Raw genomic sequence first — 13,031 nt, 5'->3', positions numbered from 1 at the left:
CACCGAGGCCTGTACTCTGGAGCGGGATCGATTTGGAGTTGGAGGGTCTGTCATGGTCTGGGGCGATGTGTCACAGCATCATCGGACTGAGCTTGTTGTCATTGCAGGCAATCTCAACGCTGTGTGTTACAGGGAAGACATCCTCCTCCCTCATGTGGTATCCCACCTGCAGGCTCATCCTGACATGACCCTCCAGCATGACAATGCCACCAGCCATACTGCTCGTTCTGTGCGTGATTTCCTGCAAGACAGGAATGTCAGTGTTCTGCCATGGCCAGCGAAGAGCCCCGATCTCAATCCCATTGAGCACGTCTGGGACCTGTTGGATCGGAGGGTGAGGGCTAGGGCCATTCCCCCCCAGAAATGTCCAGGAACTTGCAGGTCCCTCTTGGTGAAAGAGTGGGGTAACATCCCACAGCAAGAACTGGCAAATCTGGTGCAGTCCATGAGGAGATGCACTGCAGTACTTAATGCAGCTTGTGGCCACACCAGATACTGACTGTTGATTTTGACCCCCCCTTTGTTCAGGGACACATTATTCCATTTCTGTTAGTCACATGTCTGTGGAACATGTTCAGTTTGTCTCAGTTGTTGAATCTTATGTTCATACTAATATTTACACATGTTAAGTTTGCTGAACATAAACACAGTTGACAGTGAGAGGACGTTTTCTTTTTTTGCTGAGTTTACATTTAATGTTTTGCTCGAAGTTGGTCTTGCAATTTAACAGAGAAAAGTAGGCTACACCGAGAAAATGGCCAGAGAAAAGTAGGCTACACCGAGAAAATGGCCAGAGAAAAGTAGGCTACACCTCAGTAGAACGCTGTCTGCTGATAGAATGCCCGTTTGTGAATTCTCATCCAAGTGGTGACATGCAATTGAAGAAGAAAATTAGTCTGACGCCAATCAGAAATGACAATAAGAAGCATAATCGAGCTGCGTTTACAATACGGAGCAAGATATTTCTTATGCGTTTTATATTTTTTCCTGTGTGAAAACCGTGTAATTCTGCTTTAATGCAGCCCCTGCTTAGTAATAAAGCATTGCATGCGTCTACAGTACCAGTCAAAAGTTTGGACACATAGTCATTCAAGGGTTTTTCTTTATTTTTACTATTTTTGACATTGTAGAATAATAGAAGACAAACTATCAATTAACACATGGAATAATGTAGTAACTAAAAAGGTCTTAAACAAATAACAATATATGCGAAGTTGTCAAGGCAAATGGTGGTTACTTTGAAGAACCTCAAATATATTTAGATTTGTTTAACACTTTTTTGGGTTACTACATGATTCCATATGTGTTATTTCATAGTTTGATGTCTTCACTATTATTCTACAATGTAGAAAATGGTGAAAATAAAGAAAACCGCTGGAATGAGGTGTCCAAACTTTTGACTGATACTGTACAATCGCATTTGTGTAGTGTCATACCCCATAATGAGAAAGCAAAAACAGGTTTTTATTTACATTTGCAAAAATGTCTATCACATTTACATAAGTATTCACACCCTTTACTTAGTACTTTGTTGAAGCCCCTTTTGGCAGTGATTACTGCCTCAAGTCTTCTTGGGGATGACGCTACAAGCTTGGCACACCTGTATTTGGAGAATTTCTCCCATTCTTCTCTGCAGATCTTCTCAAGCTCTCTGAGGTTGGATGGGGAGCGTCGCTGCACAGCTATTTTTAGGTCTCTACCGAGATGTTCGATCGGGTTCAAGTCCGGGCTCTGGCTGGGCCACTCAAGGACATTCAAAGACTTGTCTTGGCTGTGTGCTTAGGGTCGTTGTCTTGTTGGAAGCTGAACCTTCGCCCCAGTCTGAGGTCCTGACAGGCTTTCATCAAGGATCTCTCTGGTCTTTCCTCCGTTCATCTTTCCCTTGATCCGGACTAGTCTCCGAGTCCCTGCCTCTGGAAAAACATTCCCACAGCATGATGCTGTCACCACCATGCTTCACCGTAAGGGTAGTGCCAGGTTTCCTGGAGTTCAATCTTGGTTTCGTCAGACCAGAGAATCTTGTTTCTCATGGTCTGAGAGTCCTTTAGGTGCCTTTTGGCAAACTCCAAGTGGGCTGTCATGTGCCTTTTTACTGAGGAGTGGCTTCCGTCTGGCCACTCTACCATTAAGGCCTGATTGGTGGAGTGCTGCAGAGATGGGAGAACCTTCCAGAAGGACAACCATCTCCACAGAGGAACTCTGGGGCTCTGTCAGTGACCATCGGGATCTTGGTCACCTCCCTGACCAAGGCCCTTCTCCCCCAATTGGTCAGTTTGGCCGGGCGGCCAGCTCTAGGAAGAGTCTTAGTGGTTCCAAACTTCTTCCGTTTAAGAGTGATTGAGGCCACTGTGTTCTTTGGGACCTTCAATTCTGCAGCCATCTATAGACAGATTTGTGCTCCCTTTTCAGCAGAGCTGTTTGCTTTCCAAACGGTAGGCCTACATTTTTCTCACAATTGTATTTTGAAATTTGTGAAAAACAAACTGACATCCGCAACCAACTAGAGAAATATAATCCATAGAAGGCAGTTCCCATTCCAGTTAGGATTGGCAGCCATTGCTACTGTACTCATGAGTTTAACAGTCAAAGTGCCAGGGTTAGAGGTTCCAAAATCATTCTATCAATCATTCAGCGCAACAAGCTGTTGTAAATTTGGCTCGCATGCTGCCCAAATTGTGGCCTTCCTGACTCTTAAGAGCCTGTGATAAAACGTAATCCACAGGTATTTTATAGAAGCTATTGATCCTCTGTAGCTAAATTATGCACTCTTATTTTATTTATGTAGGTTCATAAATAGATGGTCTTTATAGCATCTACAGATGGACTATCCAAATAAAATGTTACCGGAAACTCTGTTTAGCCCGTACTTTCACCAATCAAATGCTTTAAAATGCACGGGGAAGGAGTGCACAAGTACAAACATTGAGAGAAGTGACATACAGTTCTTAGTTCTTTCACTAAAGTTGCCAGTTGATATTATTAGATGCCAAACTGTTAGACAACCCTAACCCTAACTCATTATACATCAGTATAATGTTAGGGGTTTAGGATATGCTGAGAAGTGCTATATTAGGGTGGCAGGTAGCCTAGCGTTTAATAAGAGAGTTGGGCTAGTAACCGGAAGGTTGCTGGTTTGTAAATAACAATTTGTTCTTAACTGACTTGCCTAGTTAAATAAAGGTTAAATGAATGAATCACCTAGCTGACTAGGTGATAAACCTGTGGATGTGCCCTTGAGCAAGGCACTTAACCCTAATTGCTCTGGATAAGCTAAATTACAAAATAAAGAAAGATTTGCAGTTTAACGTTGACTCAAACAAAAGGAATATTTCACCACTCAATCCATTTTAAGTGAAACAGTAAACCAAAGTTGAAAATAGGTATAAATGACCTCTCAGCAGTTGAGTTGGTCACATAGGATTTATATTGTCCTGTTTCAGCTCATATCTGTCACAAGTTATGTGGTTGCTATGGTTACTTTCTGGTACTCACTAAGGAGAATTGGGATTCGGTAACTTTACCTTCTGAGCAATAACTGTTGCTTGTTTTGCTCCATCCAAATTAGGGTTGAAAACGTCTGCTAACTGTTTTTACGTTAGGGGAATCTTTTTAACCGGGACTTCTGGAAAACCTAGGAATTTGTGGAACGTTTTTGCAACCCTAATCCCAATAATAAATGGTACAATAATTTTACCATCACCAATTTATCTTGGCATAAGGCATATTCATTAAAATATAAAGAGTTTATTCTCAACACTCAGAGTTAATTTAACACTGAAACAGTGTTTACTGTCATTGTTAAATTTACACTGACACATTTGCTGTCACCATGAATTCATAACGGTATAAAAGGAGAATAAGTCATTTGATGCCCAACAAATGTTTTGTCATTGCACCAATCCCAGGGAGGAATATTGCGGATGGTGTGTCCACACTTCTCTGAGGAGGCAAGGACAAATGAGGCGGTCTAGGCTATATTTAGGTCAAGTCCCAAATGGCAACCTATTCCCTATATACAGAAGTGCACTACATTTGACCAGATTCATATGGGCCCTGATCAAAAGTAGTGCACTGAATAGGGAATCGGGGGCTATTTTGGATGCTGCCATAGGCCAAGTATTACCGTGGTAACCACCACAAGCGCCTTAGTAACCCACAAGGTCCCAGTGAAGTGTGTCTAAACCATTTCATAGCTCGGTAAGAGCACATAATAGGAATATTGAGATAATGAGATCTTATTGCTTAACTAAACAAGATGTCTGAACCGAGGTCAATTCCTGTTTAAGCCTGTTTGGTTATTGAATTGGTTATGGAGTTTGTATCACACAATTTTTTTGTTTTGTTATTGCATTGCCCTTTTCTATTCAGTTTTCTCAGGCAGTTCATTTGGAATTGAAATGTACTTGAGCCTTGATCGGCACATTATGTTTTTAATGAGAGAGAGAGAGCTCTCAACGGTTCATCTCAACATCCGTCGTTAAGTGCAGCATTCTTTTAAAACATTTCTGCTGCTGTGCTCTTTATTTGTTATTTAGTGATTTGTTGGTCTTTAACAAGGGATCTTAAAGACTCAACGAAATGCACCAAGGCTAGTTTCTAATGCTCACCATCGATTGTGTCTGAGGATCAATGCAATAGAATGCCAACTGTTGTTTTCCCTAGCCATAATGTCTTTCAATACAATGCACCAACTGTGTTCCATGCAACTTTGAGAAAGCTCCCTATATGAGGATTGTATTGAGAATTGTCTTTGATCCAACTTCAAAACTTTTGGTACTAATAAATATATATACACACATACATACAGTGAGGGGAAAAAATAATTTGATCCCCTGCTGATTTTGTACGTTTGCCCACTGACAAAGAAATGATCAGTCTATAATTTTAATGGTAGGTTTATTTGAACAGTGAGAGACAGAATAACAACTAAAAAATCCAGAAAAACGCATGTCAAAAATGTTATAAATTGATTTGCATTTTAATGAGGGAAATAAGTATTTGACCCCCTCTCAATCAGAAAGATTTCTGTCTCCCAGTGTCTTTTATACAGGTAACGAGCTGAGATTAGGAGCACACTCTTAAAGGGAGTGATCCTAATCTCAGTTTGTTACCTGTATAAAAGACACCTGTCCACAGAAGCAATCAATCAATCAATCAGATTCCAAACTCTCCACCATGGGCAAGACCAAAGAGCTCTCCAAGGATGTCAGGGACAAGATTGTAGACCTACACAAGGCTGGAATGGGCTACAAGACCATCGCCAAGCAGCTTGGTGAAAAGGTGACAACAGTTGGTGCAATTATTCGCAAATGGAAGAAACACAAAAGAACTGTCAATCTCCCTTGGCCTGGGGCTCCATGCAGGATCTCACCTCGTGGGGTTGCAATGATCATGAGAACAGTGAGGAATCAGCCCAGAGCTACACGGGAGGATCTTTTCAATGATCTCAAGGCGGCTGGGACCATAGTCACCAGGAAAACAATTGGTAACACATTACGCCGTGAAGGACTGAAATCCTGCAGCACCCGCAAGGTCCCCCTGCTAAAGAATACATATACATGCCCGTCTGAAGTTTGCCAATGAACATCTGAATGATTTAGAGGACAACTGGTGAAAGTGTTGTGGTCAGATGAGACCAAAATGGAGCTCTTTGGAATCAACTCAACTCGCCGTGTTTGGAGTAGGAGGAATGCTGCCTATGACCCCAAGAACACCATCTCCACCGTCAAATATGGAGGTGGAAACATTATGCTTTGGGGGTGTTTTTCTGCTAAGGGGACAGGACAACTTCACCGCATCAAAGGGACGATGGACGGGGCCATGTACCGTCAAATCTTGGGTGAGAACATCCTTCCCTCAGCCAGGGCATTGAAAATGGGTCGTGGATGGGTATTCCAGCATGACAATGACCCAAAACACACGGCCAAGGCAACAAAGGAGTGGCTCAAGAAGAAGCACATTAAGGTCCTGGAGTGGCCTAGCCAGTCTCCAGACCTTAATCCCATAGAAAATCTGTGGAGGGAGCTGAAGGTTTGAGTTGCCAAACGTCAGCCTCGAAACCTTAATGACTTGGAGAAGATCTGCAAAGAGGAGTGGGACAAAATCCCTCCTGAGATGTGTGCAAACCTGGTGGCCAACTACAAGAAACGTCTGACCTCTGTGATTGCCAACAAGGGTTTTGTCACCAAGTACTAAGTCATGTTTTGCAGAGGGGTCAAATACTTATTTCCCTCAGTAAAATGCAAATCATTTTATAACATTTTTGACATGCGTTTTTCTGGATTCTTTTGTTATTCTGTCTCGCACTGTTCAAATAAACCTACCATTAAAATTATAGACTGATCATTCTTTGTGAGTGGGCAAATGTACAAAATCAGCAGGGGATCAAATACTTTCCCCCCACTGTATGCCTGGGAATTTTGGGAGTTTTTCTTAAAATAAGTTGGCTTATAACAGTCAACCTTTTTTGTGGGTTACATATAAAGCAATTCTAGGTCTTGTGGCATATTTTGGTTAAACTATCCCCAATGAAGCTGGTTGAGAGAATGCCAAGAATGTGCAAATCAGGGTAAAGGGTGGCTACTTTGAACAATCTCAAATATATTTTGATTTGTTTAACACTTTTTTGGTTACTACATGATTCCATATGTGTCATTTCATAGTTTTGATGTCTTCACTATTATTCTACAATGTAGAAAATAGTAAAAAAATAAAGAGAAACCCTGGAATGAGTAGGTGTCAATTTGACTGTACTGTGTGTGTGTCCATATGTATATAGAACAAAAATATAAATGGGAACATGCAAAAATGTCAAAGATTTTACTGAGTTACAGTTAAGAGAAGGAAATCAGTCAATTGAAATAAATCCTAGGCCCTAATCTATGGATTTCACATGATTGGGAATACAGATATGCATCGGTTGGTCACAGATACCTTAAAAAAAAGGTAGGGGTGTGGATCAGAAAACCAGTCAGTATCTGCTGTGACCACAATTTGCCTCATGCAGCACAACACATCTCCTTCGCATAGAGTTGATCAGGCTGTTGATTGTGGCCTTTGGAATGTTGTCCCACTCCTCTTTAATGGCTGTGCAAAGTTGCTGGATATTGGCGGGAACTGGAACACGCTGTTATACACGTCGATCCAGAGCATCCCAAGCATGCTAAATAGGTGACATGTCTGAGTATGCAGGCCATGGAAGAACTGGGACATTTTCAGCTTCCAGGAATTGTGTACAGATCCTTGCGACATGGGTCTGTGCATTATCATGCTGAAACATGAGGTGATGGCGGCGGATGAATGGCACGACAATGGGCCTCAGGGTCTTATCATGGTATCTCTATGCATTCAAATTTCCATCAATAAAATACAATTGTGTTTGTTGTCCGAAGTTTAAGCATGCCCATAACATAACCCCACCTCCACCATGGGGCCACTCTGTTCACAACGTTGACTTCAGCAAACCACTCGCCCACACGACACCATACATACGGTCTGCATCAGATGACCAGGCCTCCACAATCACCTGACCTCAACCCAATTGAGATGGTTTGGGATGAGTTGGACTGCAGAGTGAAGGAAAAGCAGCCAACATATGTGGGAAAAGCTTTCCTCATGAAGCTGTTCGAGAGAATGCCAAGAGTGTGAAAAGCTGTCATCTCGGCAAAGGGTGGCTACTTTGAAGACCATAAAATATAAAATGATTTGTTTAAAAATATATAATTTGATTTAACCTTTTTTTGTTTACATGATTCCATATGTGCTATTTCATATTTTTGATGTCTTCACTGTTATTCCACAATGTCTAAAATAATAAAAAAATAAAGAAAAACCCTTGAATGAGTCGGTGTGTCCAAACTTGACTGATACTGTGTGTATATATATATATATATATATATATATATATATATATATATGTATAAATATAGATGAAACTGATAGTAGTGACAATAGTTTCTGGCTTTTCAAAAGGATTTATGGCCTTTGTTATGCTGCCATCTAGTGGAGGAAAGAGCACTTGTACAGAAATCAAAGGTAATCCTGGATAAGGCCCCAATAATCTCCACCTCAGTACCGGTGGTGGAAAAAGTACCCAATTGTCATACTTACGTAAAAGTAAAGGTACCTTAATAGAAAATGATTCAAGTGAAAGTCACCCAGTAAAATACTACTTGAGTGAAAGTCTAAAAGTATTTGTTTTGAAATATATTTAAGTCTCAAAAATAAAAGTATAAATCATTTCAAATTCCTTATGAAGCAAACCAGACGACACAATTTTCTTGTTTTTAAAATGTACGGATAGCCAGGGGGAGTCTCAGACATCATTTACAAACAAAGCATTTGTGTTTAGTGAGTCTGCCAGATCAGAGACAGTAGGGATGACCAGGGATGTTCTCTGTTTAGTGAGTCCTCCAGATCAGAGACAGTAGGGATGACCAGGGATGTTCTCTGTTTAGTGAGTCTGCCAGATCAGAGACAGTAGGGATGACCAGGGATGTTCTCTGTTTAGTGAGTCTGCCAGATCAGAGACAGTAGGGATGACCAGGAATGTTCTCTGTTTAGTGAGTCTGCCAGATCAGAGACAGTAGGGATGACCAGGGATGTTCTCTGTTTAGTGAGTCTGCCAGATCAGAGACATTAGGGATGACCAGGTATGTTCTCTGTTTAGTGAGTCTGCCAGATCAGAGACAGTAGGGATGACCAGGGATGTTCTCTTGAGAAGTGCATGAATTGGACCCAATTTCCTGTCCTGCTAAGCATTCAAAATGTACTTTTGGGTGTCAGGGAAAATGTATGGATTAAAAAGTACATTATTTCCTTTAGGAATGTAGTGAAGTACAAGTAGTCAAAAGATAAGCCGTAAAATACAGATACCCCAAAAATGAAGTAGTACTTTGAAGTATTGTTACTTAAGTACTTTACACTGCTGCTCAGCCCATAGCACTGGGTTGATGTCAGGAAATTGCTTTTATTCTTTTGGGGAACACTTTACATAAAGCTGACTGGTATAATGCATTTTTACATCTTATAAGATTGTATGAGGCTTTATAATGTCTAATGTCTATAATGTCTTGTGGGGCTGCAGGTAGCCTAGTGGTTAGAGCGTTGGACTAGTAACCGAAAGGTTGTTCTTAACTGACTTGCCTAGTTAAATAAAGGTAAAATAAATACATAAATAATAATTAGGCTTGTAATATGTCACGTCTCTCTATGTAATACATTTTCATCTGATGTTTAGTCAAGATTACTTTGACGATAATAACAGATAAAAACTAATGACAAGACTTGCTGTGTATTATAGCTCCATCGTAATACATTATACCTGTTGACTCCTATTAAAGCGGTATCCAAATATTAATTCATTCTTATTTGAGTCATTGAATGTTGTTTTCATACTAGTAGCAAATTGGGTGACTACGTTTTATGTCCTTTACCTGTTCCTCCTTCTCTCCCTCCTTCTCTCATCCTTTTATCTCCATTCCACTCCTACTGTCCTCTGTCCAGCTGTTATAACTGTGGAGGTCTGGACCACCATGCCAAGGAGTGTGGCCTGCCCCCCCAGCCAAAGAAATGCCACTACTGCCAGAGCATCAGGCACATGGTGGCCCAGTGTCCCCACAAGGTGCTGGCGCCCCCCACAGGCTTTCAGGACCCACTGCACCCCTCTACCTCGGCCCACCTGTACCCCGCCGACGAGGAGCAGCGGTCGGGCTCGTCCCCCCTTGAGGGCCCCTCGCCCTCCCCAGAGGAGCTACCCCAGTCACATCGCGTTGGCCCCCAGAGGGGGAGGAAATAGGGGGAGAGCTGTACCTCCTGACTCCCCTCACCTAAGGAACCCCTCTTAACTCCCACCCATATATCTACCTCGCACTTGTGGAAATAATAGGTCTATTTTTGGCGGGACCAGCGCAGCTATGGCAACGATCATCAGGGGTACGGATGTATGTGAATGTGTGTGACTGACTGGCTGTCTTCCAGTGGCAGCTATGACAACCATTGCTGGGGATACGGATTCATGTGAATGACTGTCTCTTTGTGTGTGACTGGTCTCTATCAGTGCAGCTCAAGAGATGATATGGTCTTAAAGAGAAACAAGGTTGGTGGTGAATCTGATGACTCTCTGGGTTAGATGACTCTCTGGATTAGATGACTCTCTGCGTTAGATGACTCTCTGGGTTAGATGACTGTGTTAGATGACTCTCTGGGTTTGATGACTCTGGGTTAGCTGACTCTCTGGGTTAGCTGACTCTCTGGGTTAGATGACTCTCTGGGTTAGATGACTCTCTGGGTTAGATGACTCTCTGGGTTAGATGACTCTCTGACTCTGGGTTAGATGACTCTCTGGGTTAGATGACTCTCTGGGTTAGATGACTCTCTGGGTTAGATGACTCTCTGGGTTAGATGACTCTCTGGGTTAGATGACTCTCTGGGTTAGATGACTCTCTGGGTTAGATGATTCTCTGACTCTGGGTTAGATGACTCTCTGGGTTAGATGACTCTCTGGGTTAGATGATTCTCTGACTCTGGGTTAGATGACTCTCTGGGTTAGATGATGTCATCCATAACTCTTTCTGTGGCAATTTCTGAATAGGACTCGCTTCTCTTAGATTTTGGTCCACCTGGTTCATATTTATATTATATGACCGTTCCAAAGGTCATGATGTGGCGATCCAGCAGAGTTAATTTTAAGCATTAAGGATTTTAAATAAGGCCTTGATGTAGGCCAGTGCTTCTTAATCCTGTTTATTTTAGTTTTATCCTTAGCATCTACACACTAGATTCAACTAATCAACTCACCACCAAGTGTTTGATTATAGTTCTACCTGGCACCAAGAAGGGTTCTACCTGGCACCAAGAAGGGTTCTACCTGGAACCAAGAAGGGTTCTACCTGGCACCAAGAAGGGTTCTACCTGGCACCAAGAAGGGTTCTACCTGGCACCAAGAAGGGTTCTACCTGGCACCAAGAATGGTTCTACCTGGCACCAAGAAGGGTTCTACCTGGAACCAAGAAGGGTTCTACCTGGCACCAAGAAGGGTTCTACCTGGCACCAAGAAGGGTTCTCCTATGGGGACAGCTGCAGAACTGTTTTTTTTCTAAGAGTGTGGGATCAGGATTGGGAAACACTGATAGGCCCTGTATCAAAACAATGGAACCTCAACCAATCAGAAGCAAAATGATTCTTTAATGTGGCCTATCCAATCAGTGTAGAGGAGATTACCATGGATACCAGAGTGAACGTCATCCCAACCAGTAGCCTAACTGTCACTCCTAATCCACAGAAGATGACACTTTCGAGTTCAGTGGTACTGACAATTGACTGCAGAGTACATAGCATTGAATCCAGGCATGTGTGCATACATGCTTGTGTGTGTGTGTGTGTGTGTGTGTGTGTGTGTGTGTGTGTGTGTGTGTGTGTGTGTGTGTGTGTGTGTGGGGTTGTGTGTGTGTGTGTGTGGGGTTGTGTGTGTGTGTGAGTGGGGTTGTGTGTGTGTGTGTGTGAGTGGGGTTGTGTGTGTGTGTGTGAGTGGGGTTGTGTGTGTGTGTGAGTGGGGTTGTGTGTGTGTGTGTGTGAGTGGGGTTGTGTGTGTGTGTGTGTGTGTGTGTGAGTGGGGTTGTGTGTGTGTGTGAGTGGGGTTGTGTGTGTGTGTGTGTGAGTGGGGTTGTGTGTGTGTGTGTGTGTGTGTGAGTGGGGTTGTGTGTGTGTGTGTGTGAGTGGGGTTGTGTGTGTGTGGGGTTGTGTGTGTGTGGTTGTGTGTGAGTGGGGTTGTGTGAGTGTGTGAGTGGGGTTGTGTGTGTGTGTGAGTGGGGTTGTGTGTGTGTGAGTGGGGTTGTGTGTGTGTGAGTGGGGTTGTGTGTGTGTGAGTGGGGTTGTGTGTGTGTGAGTGGGGTTGTGTGTGTGTGAGTGGGGTTGTGTGTGTGTGAGTGGGGTTGTGTGTGTGTGGGGTTGTGTGAGTGGCGGTGGGGTTGTGTGTGTGAGTGAGTGGGGTTGTGTGTGTGTGTGAGTGAGTGGTGGTGGGGTTGTGTGAGTGGCGGTGGGGTTGTGTGAGTGGCAGTGGGGTTGTGTGTGTGTGCGAGTGGGGTTGTGTGTGGGGTTGTGTGTGTGAGTGGGGTTGTGTGTGTGAGTGGGGTTGTGTGTGTGTGTGTGAGTGGGGTTGTGTGTGTGAGTGGGGTTGTGTGTGTGTGTGTGTGTGTGTGTGAGTGGGGTTGTGTGTGTGTGTGTGTGTGAGTGGGGTTGTGTGTGTGTGTGGGGTTGTGTGTGTGTGTGGGGGGTTGTGTTGAGTGGGGTTGTGTGTGTGGGGGGGGGTTGTGTGTGTGTGTGGGGGGGGTTGTGTGTGTGGGGGGGGGTTGTGTGTGTGTGTGTGTGTGTGTGTGGGGGGGGGGTTGTGTGTGTGTGTGTGGGGGGGGGGTTGTGTGTGTGTGTGGGGTTGTGTGTGTGTGGGGTTGTGTGTGTGTGTGGGGGGGGGTTGTGTGTGTGAGTGGGGTTGTGTGTGTGTGTGGGGGGGGGGTTGTGTATGTGTGTGTGAGTGGGGTTGTGTGTGTGAGTGGGGTTGTGTGTGTGTGGGGGGGGTTGTGTTGAGTGTGTGTGTGGGGGGGTTGTGTGTGTGGGGGGGGTTGTGTGTGTGTGAGTGGGGTTGTGTGTGTGTGTGTGTGTGTGTGTGTGGGGTTGTGTGTGTGAGTGGGGTTGTGTGTGTGTGTGTGTGTGAGTGGGGTTGTGTGTGAGTGGGGTTGTGTGTGTGTGTGTGTGTGTGTGTGTGGGGTTGTGTGTGTGTGTGTGTGTGTGTGTGTGTGTGTGTGTGTGTGTGTGTGTGTGTGTGTGTGTGAGTGGGGTTGTGTGTGTGTGTGTGTGTGTGTACGAGAGATGCTGTCCCTTTCGTAAAACAACAGTGGCGGATGAGAAGTTTCATCTTTGAGATTAGGGGCCAACCTCTAGCTGGACTTGCTATTAACAATAATATTTCATATCCTACACATGCCTCAGATAAGAAACCATATAATCAATATCCACCGATAGGTTTGTTTCAAAACAGA

The 13,031-nt window shown here is 43.7% G+C and overlaps 1 protein-coding gene across 2 annotated transcripts in view; it reads left to right on the top strand.

Annotated features, from left to right (window-relative positions):
* Window positions 1–10,845, top strand: part of lin28b (lin-28 homolog B (C. elegans)) — a 40,599-nt gene extending 29,754 nt beyond the window's left edge. Inside the window, exons 4-5 of one of the 2 annotated variants that reach the window (XR_003871899.1) lie at window positions 9,505–10,096; window positions 10,818–10,845. Coding sequence is in view for 1 of the 2 variants with exons in the window: in XM_029734219.1 (XP_029590079.1) it covers window positions 9,505–9,796 (292 nt within the window). In the remaining variant the exon portion in view is untranslated. Of the gene's footprint in view, window positions 1–9,504; window positions 10,169–10,817 lie in introns of those variants that run through there. The other variant, XM_029734219.1, reaches the window with a different exon arrangement.
* Window positions 10,846–13,031: the final 2,186 nt, after the last annotated feature.

This window comes from Salmo trutta, chromosome 35, assembly GCF_901001165.1.
Source record: "Salmo trutta chromosome 35, fSalTru1.1, whole genome shotgun sequence".
Classification (NCBI taxonomy): Eukaryota; Metazoa; Chordata; class Actinopteri; order Salmoniformes; family Salmonidae; genus Salmo; species Salmo trutta.
Note: the sequence above shows the minus strand (reverse complement) of the source record. Positions and strands in the feature narration are given on the sequence as shown.